The 22,974-nt window shown below is 40.1% G+C and overlaps 1 protein-coding gene across 1 annotated transcript in view; it reads right to left on the reverse strand.

Moving 5' to 3' along the window:
• MGAT4A (alpha-1,3-mannosyl-glycoprotein 4-beta-N-acetylglucosaminyltransferase A) overlaps positions 1-22,974 on the reverse strand; it is a 2,332,896-nt gene that overhangs the window by 539,018 nt on the left and 1,770,904 nt on the right. Inside the window, exon 8 of the mRNA XM_044072194.1 lies at positions 14,683-14,758. Coding sequence (XP_043928129.1) covers positions 14,683-14,758 — 76 coding nt within the window. The remainder of the gene's footprint in view (positions 1-14,682; positions 14,759-22,974) is intronic.

Consider the following 22,974-nt stretch of genomic DNA (forward strand, 5'->3'; position numbering starts at 1 on the left):
AAAATTTGTAATTTGCTGGCAAATTACTAAGGTCTGAAGTCACTAAATAATGACATACATTTGAGTTTCAGACTTCACATTCTTCAGAAAATGTATGCGAATACAAATCCTGTTATTCAAGCAACTTTCTAAGTTTATAAAACCAATATCTGAAATGTGTCCATACTTTTGGGTATATCTTCCCCCATTATTTTAGGCTTTGGGAGAGGTATGCCTCTACTAACCATCCTTTCTGGGCTCTAGGAAGAGTCTTGAGTATAACCCCATATTTTTGTACTGGTTCTCTTATTCCTTCTTGTAAGAATTCCTGCAGGATTGAGGGGGCAGATGCACAGGAGCTCTTGGTACAAGTGGAATAACAGATACTTTGGGTTTTAAGAAATAAAGTCTTTACCCCAGGAGTTAATATGTAGCACCAATTTGTCTTCTGTGATGTGTTTCCATTTTCTTATACACTGAGATGCATTTCTTGCTATTTTTTTTTTTTTGGTACAGCTGGGTGGGATAGAATAAGGATAAGTTTGGGGTGTGGTTTTGGTTTAGTAGTTGAGGGAGAAGATCCATGTAATCATAGCTGATCTCTAGCAGGTACAAGCCTATTGGGATCCTCAGGCTTTCCATTATGGCCTCCCAGTCATCATTTCTTACACTGACACTTTTTACCATTGACAGTAGGGCCCAGATTTTGATGGGTAATTCCTGTCATACCTAAAACTGTTTCACTGATACCACAATCTTCCTCCTTTTCTCAAGTGTCTTGAATATCGCACCAGTGGGGTTACCAAAGTAAAGCTGCTTATCCAGAGAAGCATTACAAAGCTGCATTGCAGCAATGTCTGACAGTGGATGTCGCCATGGCCAAGGATGTTTTCTGATCACTGAATCCATAGCTTCTTCCCTGGATGCTACTTACATAGCATGACAGCCACATCTGATGGAGTGATGAACAAACAAAAGAGAACCAAGGAGAAAAAGTACTGCCACTACTTTTATTCGTTTCCACACACCAAACACGTAGTACCAAAACGTTATGAACGCCTTCAATTACACCTGCGTTTTCGTCCCTATGACATGGACTTCATCAGATAAAAAACACTTCATTTCATTTGTCTTTTATACAATTTCCCTAAATGAAACCCAATAAAAACCTTTTATTTCAAATTCATTGAGCAAATCAAGTTCCACCTAATTCAATAATACTTAATGGTAAAACAGTTCATTTTTTAATTAAAATCACTAGTTCATTAAGTCTTTCATCCATTCTAATAACTTTCATTTAAAACATTTCTTAAAACCAATATTAAATATGATATACTATATTTATACTTTAAAAAAATTTTTTTTATTTTTGTTTATTTCATTTCAATGATGCATTCTAGACAGTGAAATAAAATAAAATGAAAATATCCCACCATTTCATAACTACAGTGCCATCTTCTGTTTTTATTTTATATTGCACTTATTTTATTTTTTCTTTTTTCTTTTCACATTCTAGTTGCTCTTAATTTTAATAGGGGTAAGATAGATATATATTCATTTAATCCAGGGGCTTTGTTCGCTTCTAGGGTTAGCTGCCACCATAATTCCCTATAACCTACTATTTCCTCCCAGGGGCCTCCTCTAATGTCACATTTAACCTGATCTAGGACAAAGAAACAAAATTTGTATCCCTCACATACCTTGGAATGTCTAAACAGTGCATTTGTCTCTTTCCCCTTTTTTATGTTGTATATGTGTTCATATATTCTTTTCTTCAAAGTCCTCTCAGTCTTACCCACATAGAAGGAAAAACATTGTACACATATGGCGAAATATACCAAACCTCTGGAGTCACAGTTAAAATACCCCTTACTAGTTAACCAACGTCCCCTACTCTCCAAATAAATTTTCGCCGTATTCATTATGAATTCACATTGTCTACATTTCCCACACCTAAAGGTCCCAGTTTTTTCTTTACTATTCCTTTCTCCTTTTCTATACAAGTCATTTTTTGTCTCTAATATGCCTTTAACACTAATGGAATTTTTAAAAACAACCTTAGGTATCCTTTGAGGGAGTCCATCCAAGTCCGTAAGGGAGCCAAATCTCTCCCATTCTTTTTGGAATATTGTTTTAATATTTCTATTCAAAGCATTATATTCTAATATAAGGGCCTGTTGAAAATTCTCTCCTATATTTACACTCTTCTCATTAATAATATTTACTCCTTCTCTTTCTCCTAGGATGGGCCTAAATTTGTCTATTCTCCCTCTTTCCACTTCCATTCTTAAATTCCTAATGAACTTCCTAGGGTATTCTCTTGCCAAAAACATTCCTTCTAATAGGTCACATTCTTCTGTAAAATCCTCATTATTGCTGGTCATTCTTGACCCTCTGACAAACTGCCCTTTCACCAGGTTTTTCTTACAATAAATTGGATGTGCACTATTAAAGTGTAAAAAGGAGTTTACATAGGTAGGTTTCCTATAAACTCTAGTTTCCAAAGTGTTATTTATTTTTAGAACCTCTATATCCAAATATTGGATGTTTTTTTCTGAATTTGTGGATGTAAATCTAAGAAAATCAGTTGTTCCTCCTATATATTCTATAAATTCTTTCAATTTATCTTGACCCCAGTCCAAAAATTATTATGTCATCTAAGAACCTTTTATATAACTTCCAATACCTTACAAACTTGGAATTGAAGATATACTTTTCTTCCCAATTTGCTAATACCAGATTTGCAAAAGTAGGTGCACAGGCCGCACCCATAGCAACTCCTTGTATTTGTTGAAAAAATTCACCATTATATGCCAAAAAATTGTTCTTTAATACTAGGTCCATCAAGCCTGTGCACACTACTTTTTCTTCTATTGTCAAAATCTGATCCATAAAGATTTCTTCTTCAAACATTTGTATACCTGTCATATAAGGAATAGACCCGAATAAATCTACTATATCAATCGTTACAAATAGTAGGTCTTCTGAATATAATTCTGGCCCCATTTGCCTAAGCAAGTCCCAAGAATCTTTCAAAATTGCTTGTTTGTTAACCCATATGTGCTTTGTTTTGACATCCACATATTTGGCTAAGGGAGTAGTTTTTGACCCTTCAGCTGAGACAATTGGTCTTAGTGGGGGGTCCATACTATCTTTGTGGATTTTCGGTATTCCGAATATGACAGGTATTTTTGGTTTGTGAACTTTTAAATATGAAAGGGTCTTCATCTCTATAACATTCTCATTCATCATATCTTCCAAAATTATATCAATTTTCCTATAGGCTAAATTAATTTCATTTCGAGAAACAACTGTATATTTTGTTTCATCTCTCAAAATTTCATTCATTTTACCTTCATATAGAATAACATCCATTAATACCACACCCCCTCCCTTGTCCGGCTTCATAACTCTAATATCTTGATTATATTTCAATTCTTCTAACTTACTTTTTCCATCTATATCTAAATTCTTTTTATATCCAACTCTCTTCTTAGCCTTTCTCACTTCTTTTTCCATGACACACTCAAAATTCCTTAATTGTGTGTGAATGGGGGGGTTAAAGGTGGATTTTTTTTACCAAAACCTTTTGTTCACCTTTTATAATATTCTTATTTTTCTCCTTATCTTCCTTATGATATAGAAGTTCCATATTCATTTTCCTTAGAAAAAGTTTAATATCTAAAAGTGTTTTCACTACATTACCCTTAACATATGGGATATATTTAAACCCCTTCTCTAATAAGCTAAAATGTTCCTTTTCTAATTTGATGTTACTGAAATTGTAAATAGTAAATCCATTGAGTACATTTCTACTACCTATTATTTCTATGGGGGGACAAGTTGAAATACTTTGTTGGGCGGGGGTGTATTGTCTCAATACCTCCCCCTTCCCCTTCTCCCCCCTCTCATATAAAAATTTCCATTATATCTCCTTTGTAGGCCCAAATCCCTTTCTTCCCTTCCTAAAGGGGGAAATTCCATTTCATATTCATCTTCAGTCCAACCTTCAAAAACCTGTTTCTGTCCAGGTTTATTAACTTGTCTATCCATTTTCTTATTATTGTTATAATTATAATTATTATTACTAGTAAATGTTGGTTTCGGGTAACTGACATGGTTTTCATAATCTTGTATGTCTCTTCTTAGTTTCTCCATCTTCCTATCCACCAAACTCTTACATTTTACATCAATGCCATCTTTTAATTTAAAATATTTTTCTCTCTCTTCCCCTATTTCAAAAATTAAATCTTCTTTAATACATGCATCAATTTCATCAATCTGTTTCTGTATATTATCTAAATTTCTATTGTTTTCTTTAATAATTAATCTAATAATATCTAAACCACAATTGTTAAATACATCAATCAATTCATTGTGGAAAGTAGAACCAATTTGCACATTATTTGGATACTTCCATGTTCTCAAACCTTTCGAACAATACTCCGATTGATACATTCTTTTAAATAAGCATTCTCTATAACAATAGTTTTATATTTGTACATACATTTTGAAATATTGTCCAACTTTTTACTATAGGAGTCCGTGTTCTTAGCTCCTGTATAGGCATCACAATTAATTTTAAAATTATATTGTTCTTTTAACCAGTCATTCATTTCCTTATATTTGAACATATTGACAGTACCTGAATTCAAACGTCCATTGTTTCGTTTGTTGCCTTCATTTAAATCCACTATGTCGTCAGGATTAGCATCACAAAAAATCCCTGGGGTAGCTGCGGGGTTAAAACTATGACCATTCGGTTCCTCCAGGTTGCCGGTCGCATATTCAGCGCCAATGAGCTCCCTTTTCCGTTTGTGCTTTTGTAAGCTATACCCCTTATCTTCGTTTCCGTTTGTGCAGCCTGACTTCGCATCCTTTTCGCCATAGTTTTACATAGTGGTGTCAGTAAATCAATGAGTTCTGTCAATTGCCCTATAAGTTTTCTCGACTGGCCACAATCCTCACTTCCAGTACTTCTGGTCAGCACCTCCTTCTCCATAACGTCGCCAACGTAAACTAAATAATCCACAAGCGAAATCTCTCCACTCGACTGGTGAACAAACAAAAGAGAACCAAGGAGAAAAAGTACTGCCACTACTTTTATTCGTTTCCACACACCAAACACGTAGTACCAAAACGTTATGAACGCCTTCAATTACACCTGCGTTTTCGTCCCTATGACATGGACTTCATCAGATAAAAAACACTTCATTTCATTTGTCTTTTATACAATTTCCCTAAATGAAACCCAATAAAAACCTTTTATTTCAAATTCATTGAGCAAATCAAGTTCCACCTAATTCAATAATACTTAATGGTAAAACAGTTCATTTTTTAATTAAAATCACTAGTTCATTAAGTCTTTCATCCATTCTAATAACTTTCATTTAAAACATTTCTTAAAACCAATATTAAATATGATATACTATATTTATACTTTAAAAACATTTTTTTATTTTTGTTTATTTCATTTCAATGATGCATTCTAGACAGTGAAATAAAATAAAATGAAAATATCCCACCATTTCATAACTACAGTGCCATCTTCTGTTTTTATTTTATATTGCACTTATTTTATTTTTTTATCTGATGGAGTGCTTAACCACTTGATTGTTTGGAAAACTCTAATTTTACCCTCAGATCCCTATAACACACCTCTACAAGCATTTCCTTCATCAAATCTAGCAGTCCAATTTTAAACATGGACATATTTGACTAACAATTAATGGTTCAGAAGGACAGCGTGGTAGCTGTGTACATATTTTTTTCTGAGTGCAGGTACGAGTTCTGACCTTCTTCTCTGTACCTCTAGACACCACTGATGACTGTGTCAAAGGGTTTTTAAAAAGGAACATGTGGGATTCCAACACCCAATGAAAATGATCAGGTTTCTTAGGGACAGGAGTCTGGGTGTCTGGTTCCTTGGAAGCTGCTAAGAATGTCTTTTCTGAAGTTCCAATGACTGAAGGAAACTGTCGTAGGTTTAGGAGCTTCCAGACCTACTTAGTCAAAATATTGTTTCTGGGTGGCTGATGGTATCTCTGATTTCCCATCTGAAGTGCCTTTCATCTTATAAAAGAAATCTCATACAGAGATGCTTTAAGAGTGAAGGAAAAGATTGAACATTATTAGTACCTGTGTCACACCCAAGCGGGGAAGACAGTTGGAGTAATGGTCCACTTCTCTCTCCTCACAACTGGAAGAGTCGTCACTTCCTCTCCAAGGACAGTTTATTTTCTTACTTGGGAGAAGGAACTCCATCTGCAGAGGATTAATCTGAACTTAGCTGCAGGTTCTGCAGGACTTGAAAGAACCTGATCCACATAAATCCATTCCTGTGGAATATTCTGGAAGGAAGGGAAATGGACAGGGACATGCCAATTGCCTGAAGCCCAGACAACTACAGGGAGCTGGGGATGGACACCATATGTTTAAGTTGCCGAGTCCACTTAAGTGGGGCTGCTGCCTTGGCGGCAAGGGACTGAGGATGGGATTCCCAGAATTCCACACTCCAATCCTGGATTTCCTCAATAACAAATAACGGGTACACCATCTACCCCCCCCCCCTCATGAGATGGCAAAACATGCTTCACCCTCAAGTGTCAGATGCTGGGTGTTTGGTCTGAACTCTGCATGAGGGTTCTTGACTTAGTAGGACACGCTTTTATCTGCAAGTATAACAGCCTTCACAGGGACTTTCCCAGACACGATCACTGAGATGTGAGGGTCAGGGGATGCAAAAAGCACTTCACTGGAATCCATGCCCTAAATCTGAGCAGGGTTATCAAACACCATTGTAATATCACCTGCTTATGTGACTGCCTTCTCCTTACCTCACTTATTTAATCACTTCTGAGAGGAAGACTTCCGAGGTCGGGGAAGAGCTAGAAGGCGCTGCGTTGGTAGAAATCAAGGCACTGAGTCTCTTCCAATCTAAATAGTTTTGCAAGGAAAGTACAGTTGTGTACACTTACCATAAATGTTGCCCTCAGTCGGCCTGAAAAACAAAGTCTTGGGTCCTGCACCGGTTGCTGTCTCCTCTTCCATGACGTCAGGTCGTCAGGGGTATAAAACATGCAGCTGATGCCATTTTAATCAGTTTTTCTTGCCCCAGATGTCAGGTGCCCCCCAAATGGGGAGCAAAAGATATATATATATATATATCCATGTAAATTAGAACACAAAAAATATACCTCCAACTAAAAGCAAATACACCAAAAATGCTTTTAAGCATAGTAAAGGAAAGAAGAGGTATAATAAGAGAGAAAAAGGGGGCTGGCGGGTGGGTAACCAGGACTGCAACAGTGAATACACTCGAACATCTATATTTATTGTAAGTGTACACAACTGTACTATGTTCTTCGTGTTTCACTGTTGCAGTCATTATATTTGGGTAGAATCCCAAAACTACAGTTGGGAGGATGGAATTATACAGCATTAGAAGCAGCTATAAGGCCCTGCAGGACAGCAGTGGCAAAGCCTGCTCTGGATTTAGAAAAGACAGGTAAATGTTAATGTTTGGTGAACGTATGAACTGAGCTCCAAGTAGCAGCTTCTAGAATGTCTCTGGTAGGAACCCCTCTGAGAAAAGCTGCAGAAGTAGATGCAGCCCTGGTGAAATGGGATCTGATCCCCTTGGGGACATGTCTACCATGGTGCATGTAGCAGAAATGAATACAATGGCTTATCCATTTTGAAATAGTCTGCTTTGAAATAGCCTTTCCCTCTGCCCCTACAGCAAATGCCACCAGTAGTTGCTCAGACATTCTTAGAGATTTTGTCCTGTTCAAGTAGAATCTTAGTTGTCTGTGTACATACAATGAATGCAGAATCTGCTCCCCCTTGTTCTGCAGACTTGGGAAAAAAAGTTGGCAGATGAATTGTCTTATTAAGAGCCACATTGAATATCACCTTAGGCATAAAGGATGGATTGGTCCTGAGGGCCACCCTGTCTGGATAAAAGATAGTGAAAGGCTCCACTGCTATGAGAGCCTATAGTTCAGAAATCCTTTTAGCTGAAGTGACTGCTAAAAGAAAGAGAGAAAGAGAGAAATTTTATGTCTGCAGTAGCAGCTGGTTCAAAAGGAGGTAGGGTGAGTTTTTCCAGCACAAAGTTGAGGTCCCATGCAGGAGTTGGTGCTCTCCTGGGAGGTCTCAAATTTTTGGACCCTCTGAGGTACTACTTTAGCAGGGAATGAGAAAAGAGAGGAGGCTCTGTGTTGTAATGAGCCGAAATGGCAGAGGCATGGATTTTTATAGAAGAAAAGGATAGGCCCTTGTGAAGCATCTCAGTTAAATATTGCAGAATCTGAGGAATATTGGGCATTGCTGTGTTTATTCCTTGTGCTTGGTTCCAGGCACAGAATCTTTTCCATTTGTCAGCATAAGATGTTCTAGTACTAGGCCTTCTTGCCTCCAAAATGACTTCCATCACAGGTTTACTGAGAGGTGTGACTGGTGAAATTAGTTGATTAGCAATGCTGCAAGATTCAAAGTTTGGAGCTGAGTGTGCAGAATTTGATAGTTCTGCTGAGACAGTACATGAGGTGTATGAGGCAGGTACCACGGAGGAAGGTGTGACATATCGCCTAGAAACGGGTACCAGTGTTGGTGAGGCCAGTCTGGAGCAATCAAAATCATTTTCGTTTTTTCCTGTCTGACTTTTAATAAAACCTTGGAGAGCAGAGGCAGAGGGGGAAAGGCATAGACTGATAGGTTTTTCCAGCTGAAGAACAGAGCATCCACTTTACAAGCTTTTTTGTGATGGATTCTTGTGCAGAATTTGTCCAACTGATAGTTTTGGGGAGAGGGGAAAAAGATCTATGTCTGGGCTCCCCCATCTTCGTGTCAACATGCTGAAGATTTGTGGATCCAGTTTCCATTCGTGTGGATCCATAAGGTTTCTGCTTAGTTCGTCTGCCAGAGTATTTTGCTTTCCTGGCAGGAATTGAGCTTGTAGATGTATTTGGTAAGTCAAGGCTGTGTTCCACAAGGCCATGGCTTGTCTGCAAATGGGGTAGGAGTGGGTACCCCCCTGCTTGTTTATGTACCACATAACTGTGGTGTTGTCTGTCTTTATCAGTAGTTGTCCTAGATGAAGAAAGTCTTCTGTACAGCTAGCATTTCTTTCTGGTTGATATGTAGGTGCATTTGATTTGGGCTCCATTCGCCCTGAATGCATCTCCCTGCCAGATGGGCCCCCAAAGCATAATCTGATGCATCTGTAGTCAGGGTTTGGGTGGTAGGGGTAGAATGAATGACAGTCCCTTGTTTTGGTGACAGGCCTCTGCCCACCATAGGAACTCTTGTTGTAGGCAAGGAATGAGAGGAATCATTGTTTCCAAGCTGTGACAATGTTGACTCCATAGGCTTTTTAGGTACCATTAAAGTTTCCTCATATGCAGTCTTGCATATGGAATTAGTAGAATGCAGGAAGCCAAGAACCCCAAAGCCTGCAGAATTTGTCTTGCAGATAACTGTTTTTTTGTGGTCACTTGCTTGAAGTATGTCATCAATTGAGTTTGCTTGTCTGGTGTGAGGTAAGCCATCTGGGCAGTTGTATTCAAGCTTGCACCCAGGAATGTTATTATTTGAGAGGGTACCAGTTGTGATTTATTTTCATTTATGGTGTACCCTAGGCATGTTAGAAGCCTTTTTACAAATGCCAGATGTTGTAGAAGAGTGTCCTTGTTTTCTGCCTGAATTAGACAATCATCCAGAAAAGGATAAATTTGAATGTTTCTTTGTCTGCAAAATGCAATCACTGGTGCCAGGCACTTTGTGAAGACCCTGGGTGCAGTAGATAAGCCAAAGGGCAGTGCAGAGAACTGGTAATGCAAACAGCCTGCCTTGAAGAGGAGGTATCATCTGCAAGATTCCCTGATTGGGATATGCAGGTAAGCCTTTTTTAAGTCTAGACCAACTAGGCATCCTTGCCTAGCATAGGCAGTAACTGTTGTAGAGTCAGCATCTTGAATTATGGAATGTCCAGGAAGGTATTTAGAATGGATAAGTCCAGAATTGGACGCCATGATTTGTCTTTTCTGGGTACCAGGAAAAGTCTTGAATAAAAACCTTGTCCTTTTTCCTTTTTTGGTACTGGTTGAATAGCCCCCATATCCATGAGGGAAATGACTTGTTTCTGGGCCTCTGTCCACTGATTTGGAGGCAGATCTGGCCATCCTTTTGGAATTGGCAACGTGTGGAAATGAAATCTGTATCCCTGGGATACTATAATTAAGACCCACTTGTCCTGGGTAATTAGATGCCAATTTTGGGCATGAAGTGCTAGTTTTCTCCCCAAAGGGGCTTCCAAAATATAAGTGCTTGGAAATGGCAGAGGAAAGTCATTGAGACTGTTTACTGTAGGGGGGAAGGCCTTGCTACTTCCAGATTTGGAGGTGGAGGCACCCCATTGCTTTGTTCTGTAAGTTTCTTGTGACTGAAACCTGGAGCCTTTGGAGTGTCTGGATTTGACCTGAGCGGCTCTGTTGGGTACTGGAAAGGACCAATTCTTAGTAGGCCAGTGCCTACTGAACCTGGGTGACTACACTTGTAGAAAATATTTTACAGTTTTCATAGATTTAGCTTTGTCTTCCATCTTTTTCAAAACTTCTTCTGCCTTATTACCAAATAGACTGTCCTGTTGTAAAGGAGTATCCAACAATTTAGCTTTAACATGATCAAGCAGATTTTGCTCCTTGAGCCAAGCATGCCTTCTTATCACAGATCCAGTTACAGCGGCCCTGCAGGAGGCCTCCAAAGAATCAAAACCACATTGCAAAGTATGCTTTCCAACTTGCTCAGCTGAATGCAATATATCCTGTAAAGTACAGTTTTGTACCTACCATAAATGTAGATGTTCGAGGATCCACATTGCTGCAGTCCAAACACAGAGGGGAAGGCGGAGGTAAAACTGACTGCAGCAATGTGATCCTCGAACATAGAAAGTATGCACTGAACTCAAGTAGCTGCCTCCAAAATATTTAGTTGCACCCCCTTAGAAATGCTGTTGAAGTGGCAAAGTAGCCCTAGTGGAATGAGGCCTAATCCAGCTACTCAAAGCAAAAGAAACAAACAACTGCTGAGACTGCCTGATCAATCCTTCTGCTTAAATAAAATATAAACTTACTGTAACCCATCTAGGTGTGCAAAATCTTTTCCCTTTATTTTGGGGATCTGCACTTAAGTAGGCAAATGAATAGTTTGGTTTAAAAGCACCACTAGAAACCACCTTAGGCATAAAGGAAGGATTAAGTGCGTATATATACCTTATCCTTAAAAATCAGAAGAAGGGCTCTACTGCCATGATAAGGCCTCACCAGAAAACCCTTCTGCAGAAGTAATAGCCAGTTTAACAGGGGCAGGAGGCAAAGAGTCAGGGTTCAGGGAAGCCTCTGCAAAACATCTTCCACCACATTCAACACAGGAGGTATAGCTAAGGGCCTGTATTTGGGGTAAAAAATAGAATTCTCTATTTTCCACACAGTCAGAAATCAACATCATCTTCTCTTTAAGTAAGCCCATGACATGCTGCTGATATTTAAGCATATGAAATTGACAGTTGAAAGCCCTGATTGCCAGGGTTGCAAACGTGTAAACCTTCTTACCCCATCTATCCAGCACCTTGGAGTCTCTATCAGAGGGGGTAGGATTTTTAGCAGTAGAAGCCTTAACACCCTTGGGATCCTGAGAAATTGTTTCAGGATCAGCAGTAGGGCTTTTGAAAAGAAACTTGTGGGAGTCAGGAACCCTGTAATAGCAGGAGGCAGGGAATCAGGAGCCATGCTGGATTCTGAGAAAACATCTAAAACAGGAGGTATAGCCAAAGGCCTATGCTGAGGAAAGAAGGAAATCCCTAAGCCACTTTTTGGATTCTGAAAAATCCTGACTCTCCCAATGAAAATGTTCCCTTAAGGTATGCAAAGTTTCTCCAAAAGAAAAATCCTCAGGAGGAAAAGCAGAAGGGATGGATTCTTCTGCATCAGAGTCCTCATAAGGGGGAATAGAAAATTCCTGATCAGAAGAGGAATCAGAAGAAATGGAAACCTGATCTGAAGATTCATAATCAGTGCCTTGCCTAGGTCTCTTAGCAGGAGAGGAATGGGAACCCCTGATCAAGGTAAATAAATCCTCAGCCATTTTGATAATTTGTTTTTTAGGCATAGGGACCTGAACACGTGGGCCATGCATCGGTTTTTTAGACAGAGAAGTTAGTTTTGGCCTTGTTTTTGATGATGGCATCGGTTTAATATACAAATCTTTAGGCCTGAAAACACCCTCAGAAGTCGGTGCCTGCTCAGCGGCTCTGGACCCATCTAAGGGAGAGACATCTGCGGGTTCAATACTTGAAGTGTCTTGTGGCATACCGGACTTCGAATGGGTCTCGGTAGAGGCCTGCGAATCAAAAGTAGCGGGCATCAGGGGCTGCAAAAGCACCTCACTGAGTACCGGCGAACCGGTGACTGGCTTCGGAGAAGCTTCGTCATCGGTTTTGGAACTTGACAGTCTGTCTCTGTCTTTTTCTTTCCGTTTTTTGTGAATTCTGGTAGTCGGATTGCTAACAGACGACATTTCTGGATAGATAAATCTTGAGCCAAAATATTTAGAAGCAAAAATATACCGACGCTTAATACTGCATTGGTTAAATTTAGCACAAAACCGACAGCAAGGCACGTTGTGGTCAGGGCCTAGGCAAGGAATACAGTACAAATGAAAATCCTTATGAGGTATTTGCTTCCCACAAGTAATACAATTAATAACTTGTACTGACATCGGTAAGGAGCAAGAAAAAGTTTCCCCAACGGGGTACTTAGCTTTAGTTGAAGACTTTGGTTCTGAAACTCGAAAACGAAAATTTCAGGAGTCAGCCGAGTGGCACTTGCGAACTGCTTCAAGCACCATGCGGCAAGAAAGACTGATTAAAATGGCGTTGGCTGCATGTTTTACACCCCTGACAACCTGACGTCATGGAAGAAGAGACAGCAACTGACGCAGGACCCAAGACTTTATTATTCAGGCCAACTGAGGGCAACCTGCCAGTAGATTACCCAAATGTAATGACTGCAACAGTGAAACACGAAGAACATCATTCCCTTTCTTTTAAGTTTTTTTTTTATGTATAAATCCTTGACACACTCTAGGATTTACTGTGCTTTAAGCCTAAACAGGAAATGAACAGATTACGATAGTCTCTATGTGGGGTCTGTCTACTGTTAGAATACCTGGTTTCTTTCTTACTGACAAACATACCTAAAATATCTTACCAGGCATCTAAATCTTCTTAACTGTACAGAATTAACTGCTACTAACACAATACAATAAGAGGACAGTTTCCCAGTGGGGTTCTTACTCGACAGAGCTCCACAGCAGGACTAACAATATTGGACTATGGACTACGGAACAAACAGGTCACATGATGCAAAATGTGGCAAGAAGTATCTCAAATGATATGGCTATTTATCAGCTTTATACAGAGAATGTCCTGACTTCTCTAAGGGGAGGACATCTGCCAGTCTGGAAGGCGAAGGATGCTAAACTCCTGATGTCAGGCCTTCTATGGCAGAAGGCCTAGCACTAAAGTTCTGCAGTGGGAGATTTATATGAAGAACATCAAGACTTACTGAAGTGACGGGCCCACTGAAAAATGACAGAGAAAACATGTGTGTGAAGACATTTTCATACTGAAATGCTAATTATGGTGATAGAATGTGTTTTGTCAAAATCGGAAGCATATCTCTCAACCTCTTAGCAAATGAAATCTGGACAGAGCCAAAAATAATGGGGGGACAAAGGCTGAAAATAGGGACAGATTTTAAATATTGCTCTTATAAACTTAGAAAGTTGCTAGAACAATATATTTTACATTCACAGGCATTTTGTGAATGATATGGAGCCTGAAGCTCAAATGTCTCTCATTATTTAGTGACTTCTATCCTCAGTGATTTGCCCGAAAAAAAACACAAACTGTACAAGGAATGTGTGAAAAATGTGAGCAAAAAATCTGGACATTCTGCAAAAATCTGAACAGTTGAGATCTATGACTAGCAGGAAAATTTTAATTGTTCAGAGAGTGCAATTTGTTAGAAGATGATTTGCGTGCATGTGTATATATACTTTCATTCTACCTTGTTATAACGGACTGTAACAAAATACTATGTTTAGGAAAAAAATACACAATCCTGAATGGCAATAAGATGAAAGAAATACAGTTGAATCATAAGGACCAAAATCTACTGCACATGAAGTATGATAAAATGTCACAGGTTTAAAATATACAAAAATATGTCACAATGGAGCAAAAAGCATTATCCCTCCAAACACACAGAAGGGGAAGCTGTGCTCTCCCCGACATTTCCTAACTTAAATTGGTGGTTGTAGCACCTCAACTAAAGTTATACCTTTACAACTCCTCAGTGCAATACCTCGTTGTCAGTTTGTAGGACATTACAATTTACCTTTTGAAATCTGGATTCTTCAAATACTGATGATTTCGAGCTTCTGTTTTTAGCAAACGTCCCTTCACACAAATTATCAAAGTGCCCCCATTCTAGCTCATTTAAGTGATAGCCATTTCTGACAATACAGTTTTCTTTGGGTCTTCTAGAACAGCACAGATACAGAGGAAAGTAAATGGACTGGGCCTGTTAAAACAACACAGCACATATGGCTGGATTTGAAATGACCAAGAAGACAATTTACCTGGACGTAAAAGGTGCCTTTTTTCTGTGCATACATCATAAGAAAACAGTAGTCCAAGTTTTGCTTTGTTCGCCATCTATTAAAAGAAAGCAGACCAAATGAATAAACAAGTCGGCTTTCTAGAAAATTCCTTAACTCATTACATTCAAGTGATGCCTCCAGGTGCATCTGCAGGTAACTCCTACTGACGCCTCTAGGCTTCAAATATTGCTTGCTAATGTTTACATCAATAATTCCAAAACCATGCTATCTACAAGATTTTAAAAAAATCATCTTAAAGCCTACACAATGGCAAACTCAATTGCATTAATGTCTGACATCTGTCTAGTGCAGAAAAATAGATATAAACTGTTTTATGATATTAATTTATATAGATATAATTTTCAATAAACAAGTAACACAGACAAAACTCAGTCTCATACGAAAGCTCTCAACTAGATGAATAAAATATTGCTGACAGTGTGTGTAACTTGAGTGGTTTCTAACATATTTTAAGTTATTTACAAAATATTACAAATGTAATTGTTACTGTGTTTACTGTGACTTATAAAATTCTGTTTACAACCTAGAACCTAAAGAATCCTACCACTGTAAAAATAGTTTGTGCTGAAGAGTTTGTCATTCATACTTCTTTCATAACACCTGTGGTTCCACAGATACGAAATTTTTTATGAAATGTGAGGACATAATTTGATTCTGTCAAAAGGCCTGGCTCTGCCCATTGGAAGTTGAGTTCCACTGACGTGAATGAGTTAAATGCTTAGAAGTAAGTCATAAAAAAATCAACATAGACATTTTCCATATCACATTCAGTGCAAAGATTGAAAGAAATAAAGATAAAATAGTAAGAAATGAAGACACTTGTACCAACTCCTTTATAAGCTACTACAGATCAGTATAGTAAAACTCAGAGTGTGGGCTGAGGGGTCCACGATATCTCAGATGCAAGTGAACAGAACACATCCTGTCAGTACCACTTAATGGGGTGGGGGTATTTCAACTAAGACATACAAGTCAAAGAGGTTGCACAGTTACACATACCTTAGAGTAAATTTGTCTTCCAAAACTAATTAAAGAAAGCAACTGAGTAGACAGACAAGTGGAAGCAAAGGAAAGTTCCACAGTATGCCAATGCTATGAAGACAAACAGAACTGTGCCATGAATGGTGAAAGACTATGATAATACAGAATGTGTGATGGGGAAATCCCCTGTAATAACATGCAGGCCTGAGGACAATAAAGCTAATACATGTTTACAGCAAGTGTGTCATTTTCTCTTACCTGTAGTGACAGACAATACCATAGGTAGGGTGTGGAACAAGGAGTTACCACTTTTACTGACAATTGTATTTAGTCTCTGTCAGGTAAGTGCCACAGCAGCTGATGAACTCTAGTTGTAATAATTCTCTATGGACCTCGACTTAATAAAACTGGGAGAAAATTGTCCCTAACCTGAAGCTTGCACTTTAGGTGCAGAGAAGGATGTCTGCTCTCTGGAGACGGACACCATCCTGACTCCATTAATGTGTGTTTTCTCTTTGAGAGACAGACGTATAAATTCACAGACTTTATTAAAGATAGTCTACAAAACATGTTGGTTGGACTTCCAAGATGACTGCACATTGTGTAGCTGCTTGGCTCTAGATCTCCCAATGTGAAAACAGAAACTCAACAGAGAAGGCCAGTAGACTTTTGTGTTTATGGTTAAATTCCAGTAACTGGCTAGTAACTGTACTGTCTGTATACCAGTAAAAAAATACAGAGAACCTGGAAAAAATCAGCTACAAAAAGTGAGGAAGAAACACTGACTGGGGAAAGTTATGCTACCGTTCAGCAAAAAGCAATGTAACCTCCAGATATGACTTCCAGTAACCTACAGGAATATATAAGACAACTGCACACATACCTGTTTAAAATAAAAAAAAATACTGATGGAGTATATCAACACAAACAACAAAAGGCTAGAAAAATGGAAGAAGTCTTAAACAGATATTCAGATGAGGTGGTAAAGCTGCAAAAAATCAGAGGGTGAAATAAAGAAAAGGCTGGCTGAATATGAAACTGCTCAGGAAGAGATGGTTAAAAAATAATAGAATTAGAGGACAGAGGAAACTTCAGATTTTCAGCTAAACCAGAGAAGCTGGAAGGAACAGACTGCATTAATTTAAGAAAGCACAAATAAGCCACTGCTTTGGTACTCCACAGCAGGAGTTGCTTGTTGAAAGGGCACATCGTGTGTATACTCCAAACCTGGCTATGAGAAAGCAATGTAGACCTTTAACAGCAAAGATGCAATCCTACCAGCAGTAGGAGTTGATTATGACAAAACTGTGGCAGAAGACAAATGTAGGAGACAGCAGAGTGTTTGTGGAGAGTGATTACTCATTGTACACCAGGCAAAACGGGAGTAAATTCATTCCACTATTCAGGGAATGTTGAGACACAAGTGTGATATTCAAACTGCAGTACCCAGCTGTCTTCAAGCTATTCTTCCCTGGAGGGACAAAATTATTTCTGATGATGTACATTGTGATGCCCGTGCATTGGCCCAGCAATCAAGGAGCCTCAATCCTCACACTAACACCACTGAGGGGCGTCCATATAGGGAAAGGATAATAAATACACACACAGTAAAGTACAATTTCCCTTAAGAGCACACAGAGATCACAGTAAGTATGGGGCTGTCTTTTCCCCTTCTCTCCAGGTCCCCAATAAGACTCCCCACTGGTACAGCTCTAGGGTCCAAATCTCAGCCTAGTGGGCAAGCTAAAACCTCCAGCATCTTCTTTGTCCAACCAGTGCATCGTGTCCCTGCCCAAGTACCTCACACACACACACACACACACACACACACACACACACACACGCGCGCGCGCAAACACACACATACACTTTGAGATAAGAGTTATATACAATCACACAGACACTCCTGGGGAAGGCTGGCACAGGTTCTCCAGCTGTGCCCCTTTTACCCAGACTATACGGTAGTACCACTTGCCACCACACACAAATATTTATCGGCTACCAAAAGGCCCTTATGAAAAGGTGTCCAATTATACTGCGCAATATTATAATCCAAATGGTAAGTGCAACTGAACAGTCAGGGCTTATTTGGAGTGACTTTGTACAATATCACTATATATATATGCAATGTACTCTAGAGATTAAATTAACTCTACACAAAATTGCCACAGTTGAAAGGTTTAAAAATATTTAATAATAAATAATAAACACAAGACAATACTTCTTACTACACAGTGCTAGTCATGAGTTCAGAGATCACAGAGAAATACTTAAAATAATACAGTAGAAAAGTTATGACATCAATACAGAAAAAGACTAATCTAATCTTCCTAGTTCCTAGCTATATCTAAGAGAAAACACAGTTCTAAAATAAACTTACATATAGAACACAAGCAGTGCTGGTGATGCTGGATCTTCTCAAGACAAATGCTTAATGCCCTCATTCTTTCTGTCCTTAAATTCATAACACAGTACCACTGATTCATTTCAGATTACACCACTTCTTTTCTGGTTCCCAGGCAAACAGGAACTCAGAGGTTAATAGCCCTTTTGATCTTGCAGCTGGTCAAGAAGCCAGAGCAATAAAAGAAATTATACATGTAAATTTTATCTATTAACTCTGGCCTCAAAACAATAGGCAGAATGCCTCCCTCTAGACATCTCGGCTCCGAGTTTTAGATCAAATCATTTCACAATGCTTGACTTATCAGATTTCTTACAGCAGAGTGCACTGTTGTTACACTTTTTCAGTTTAACATCCAATACAGTCTTTTCACATTTAAGAGAACAAGCCTGGCAGCCTTTACCTATCTTCACATACATCCTATGGAGGAAATACAAAAGTTTGTCCAACAAAAAGTAAGCTGTGAAACAGACGGAGATGTTGATTCTTGTTCTTTTGAGATTTTTTTACTGGCTAATTGGGTAATTTGTTTAAAAGCCTTTTCTGATTGCTTGTAGTCATCTAAAGCTGTTTTAAGTGTATTTTTTTACTGTTTGTAGCCATTTAAAGCTGTTTTAACTGTATTTTTTTTACTGTTTTTGCCTTATCTTTTCAAATTTTTTTTTCCTTGTTTCCCACCTTTCTAAGCTAGTATAGTCCAGTTTTCAGGCTAGTGCTGAATTCAGGGCTGTGTTACAAAGTTTCTGAGTTGCCCATACCTTACTTGGATAGAAGAAGGTTTTTCTGTTCACCTGTGAGAGAGGGAGCTTTGAGCAGCCATCTGTCCCTGGAGGAGTGGATCCACCCAGAAGTTAGTAGTTTATAGGCCATTTTGGGCTAATTTCTATCTCTTTCATTTCCCTGCTGTAAAAACTGCGTTCACACGGTTTTGCACGTCCGGGCAGCGCTGGTTAGCTAGGGCTAAATTATTCCCAGCTCCACCAAGTCTTCGCTTCAGTTTTTCCCTTGAAAGTAGTCTAACTCTCAACCTAAGCACTTAAAAAGCATCATACAGTCCAGCACTTGTTCAGACCTAATAGCAAGCACTAATATACCCTGACACTTGACTGCCCAGCAGGGCAAGGCTCATTATTCACCCCTCACCAAGCAACTAAGCAGCTCACCCTACTATTCAGCCAAGACTAAAGGGCAACTTCAGGTACACTCACCAGTCCAGCTGGTGAACCTGGGTATCCTGAGGCAATGTTACAACTGCCTCATGTACACAGACAACCCTCTCCTCCTACCACAAAACATTAACATATGCGAGAGATGCAATTATATAGCTAAATTGGAGGCAAAGCTTTCTCCACCAAAGACTGGAACAGGCAGTCATGAGGAGAAGGTCAACACTTACACCACACCTCCAGCCTCACACAGACATACTAAACCAGCACTGGCAAAAAAAAAAAAAAAAAAAAAAAAAAAAACAAATACACAAAATCATACTCGGAGGCTCTAAATAAAAACCTGCAAAAGCATCAGAGACCTCCAAAGCAGACACCCAAAAAACCTGCACCTCCCGTCACAAACCAAACAACACATAAAACACAAAATCAGTGTGCCGCACAATCACAGCCCTTAAGGCGAAATAACATACCTAACACACTATTAATAGGCGACTCTATAGTCAGGCACACTGACGTCCCACTCACTAGGCTGGACAAGGAGAAGGTTACTGTTAGCTGCCTGTCGGGAGCCGGAATCCGCCACATAACACAAGCACCCAGGTCACTCCAGAACAAGTACAAATATGACTCATAATCATACTCGGAGGCTCTAAATAAAAACCTGCAAAAGCATCAGAGACCTCCAAAGCAGACACCCAAAAAACCTGCACCTCCCGTCACAAACCAAACAACACATAAAACACAAAATCAGTGTGCCGCACAATCACAGCCCTTAAGGCGAAATAACATACCTAACACACTATTAATAGGCGACTCTATAGTCAGGCACACTGACGTCCCACTCACTAGGCTGGACAAGGAGAAGGTTACTGTTAGCTGCCTGTCGGGCCGAATCCACATAACACAAGCACCCAGGTCACTCCAGAACAAGTACAAATATGACTCTGTCATTGTTCATGTTGGTGTGAATAACCTGAGATGTACCTCCCTGGACTACATGAAAAAAGACATGGAAGAGCTCTCTGATCATGTAGCCCAGGCGGGTATGACCCTAACCCTGAGTAGCATCCTGCCCTCACCAAGAATGATACCGCAGTATAAAGAAAAAATGATCAATATCAACAATTGGCTAAGCTTCTGGTGTCACCCCTAGGCGTTTGAATACTGGCCAAGGCTCTTGCTGCCCCCATAGTGCCTTTTTTAGGCAAGGCTCAAAAGTCAAACCCACCTCTGTAAACAGCACAAATAAAAACATGAGGGTTATGCTACTCAACGCCAGGAGTTTAAATCTCACAATGCACGTGCTCGAAGCACTCCTCAGTATGGAGAGCACTGACATCTGTGCAGTAACTGAAACCTGGTTCAAGGCTCCACAGAGCACCCCAGCACTACTGGGCTACAACTCATACCACACATTCTGGCCACAGAACATGGACAGAAACACAAAAGGGGGGGGGTGTATCCATATTCATCAAGGATACCTACACCTCCAGGTTAGTGGCGCAGCATGATACCTCTGAGATCATCCATGTGCAACTAACATCGGTCAAAGCTGCAATGCAAATTGTGGCCTGCTACAGATCACCCTCCATGACCCAGGACCAACACTCCGCCTTTCTCGAGACACTGGAATACATGAAGGTCCTACCGAACACCCTGATATTGGGCGATTTCAATTACCTACCATTAACTGGGAAAACTACTCAAGTAGAAACTCCCAGGTCCAGCGCTTCCTGGAATTTATCTACTCAAATGCCCTGGATCAGCTGGTAAACTCCCCTACCAGAGGCTACAACATATTGGACATGGTCATCACCAGCATGGACGACAGGTGTTCCGCACCGGCAGTCAACCCATCACTGGTTAGATCAGACAACAAACGAATCACTCTGGATGTCCACACCACACCACCACCCCCAACCAAGGAAACAACAGTGAAAAACTTTTCTATAGCAAACTTCACCGTACTTAAGACAGAGGTGGTAAGTTTCACAGCCCCCACACTAAAGGATAACAGTGTCCAAGATGCAGGAACCTGTACAAATGCACTCTATGAGCTCCTACAAGGATGCATGGATCATGCCATCCCTAGCAAAACCAAGACTCACTCCACTAAGAGAAGGAAACCAGTCTGGTGGACCCCTGCCATAAACAGGCTATACAATAGGAGGAGTAAACTAGTTCAGAAAAAAAACAAATCCCAAGAAGGAAAGACATCCCTGATCAGTATCAGTAAGAAACTAAGGTCCCTCATAAAATCATCCAAGGCTAACTTCGAAAGAAAATAGCCAAGGTTTTGAAAGATAACCACAAAGCCTTCTTTAGCTATGTCAAGAATCTAAGTGGCAACTCGCAGATATACTCTGAGCTAGTGCAAAATAGTACAAAATATACCGAACCTACTGATATTGCCAACATCCTGGCAGATAGATCCAGTGCAAACTTCACCCCCCCCCCTCACCCCCAAAAGGGCCCACAACAATACTGGAAAAGTGTAGTGTCCTGGAAATCACAGACGCACAGGTGAAAACAGCCCTTTCAAAAGCCAAAATCACAGCATCAATGGGGCCAGATGGCGTCTCAGGCTGCGTCTTGCATGAACTACAGAATGATCTAACCCCCCACCTCAACACACTGTTCAGCCTCAGCCTCTCCACAGGTTACGTGCCCATAGAATGATGCACAGCAACGTTTATTCCACTCCACAAAGGAGGGGGCCACAACTGACCCTGGTAACTATCGCCCCATAAGCCTGACTAGCCTGGTCTGCAAGGCTATGGAGCGCATCATCATGGAACTCATTAAAAAGACATTGGGAACCTCCAAACACTTGACCCAACCCAGTTCGACTTTGTTAAGCACAGATCATGCCTACTAAACCTGGTTGACTTCTTCGAGACAGTCACCAAGGCCATAGATGAGGGGAAGGTAGTTCACACAGCCTACCTTGACCTCGCCAAGGCTTTTGACACCATTCCCCACTCGGGAATTATAGAAAAACTCACCAGCCCGAACATAAACCCCTATGTCACGAGATGGGTTGCCAACTGGCTTACAGACAGAACTCACACGGTAAGAATAGTGGGCTCCAGGTCTGACTTTAAACCAGTCACAAGTGGTGTCCCACAAGGCTCGGTCCTGGGACCCCTACTGTTTGGTATATACTTCTCAGAAGTACAGGCAAACACAGGAGGACTATGGGCTAACCAAGTTCACAGATGACTGCAAACTGGGAGCCATAACTGACTCTCCGGCTGACACAGGCATTTTCCAAATGGCCTTACTGAGACAAACACCTGGTGTCAAAGTCATGGTCTCAAACTAAATGCCAAAAAATGCATAGTCATCCCGTTTGGGAACAACAAAACACCCACGAATTACCACATAGGTGGCAGCCCCCGTAATACAGAAGAGGTAATAAGAGATCTGGGGAGCCAGGTAGATAGTAATCTCTCCTTTGACAATCATATTGCCAAAGTAGTTAGGAAATCATTCTATGTAGCCCATCTAATTACTAAAGGGTTCGCATCTAGAAATATAAAGAGGTTATTAGTGCCCCTCTACTCGTCACTCATCAGACCCATCACAGAGTACAATGCCCCATTTGGGATGTACCTCACAAGACACTGAATTACAAAGCCATGTCCAACTCAGAATTGATGGACATGCTCCACCTAAAGAAATCCAAGTCACTGT

This window comes from Protopterus annectens, chromosome 5.part0, assembly GCF_019279795.1.
Source record: "Protopterus annectens isolate FY-2018-M chromosome 5.part0, PAN1.0, whole genome shotgun sequence".
Classification (NCBI taxonomy): domain Eukaryota; kingdom Metazoa; phylum Chordata; order Ceratodontiformes; family Protopteridae; genus Protopterus; species Protopterus annectens.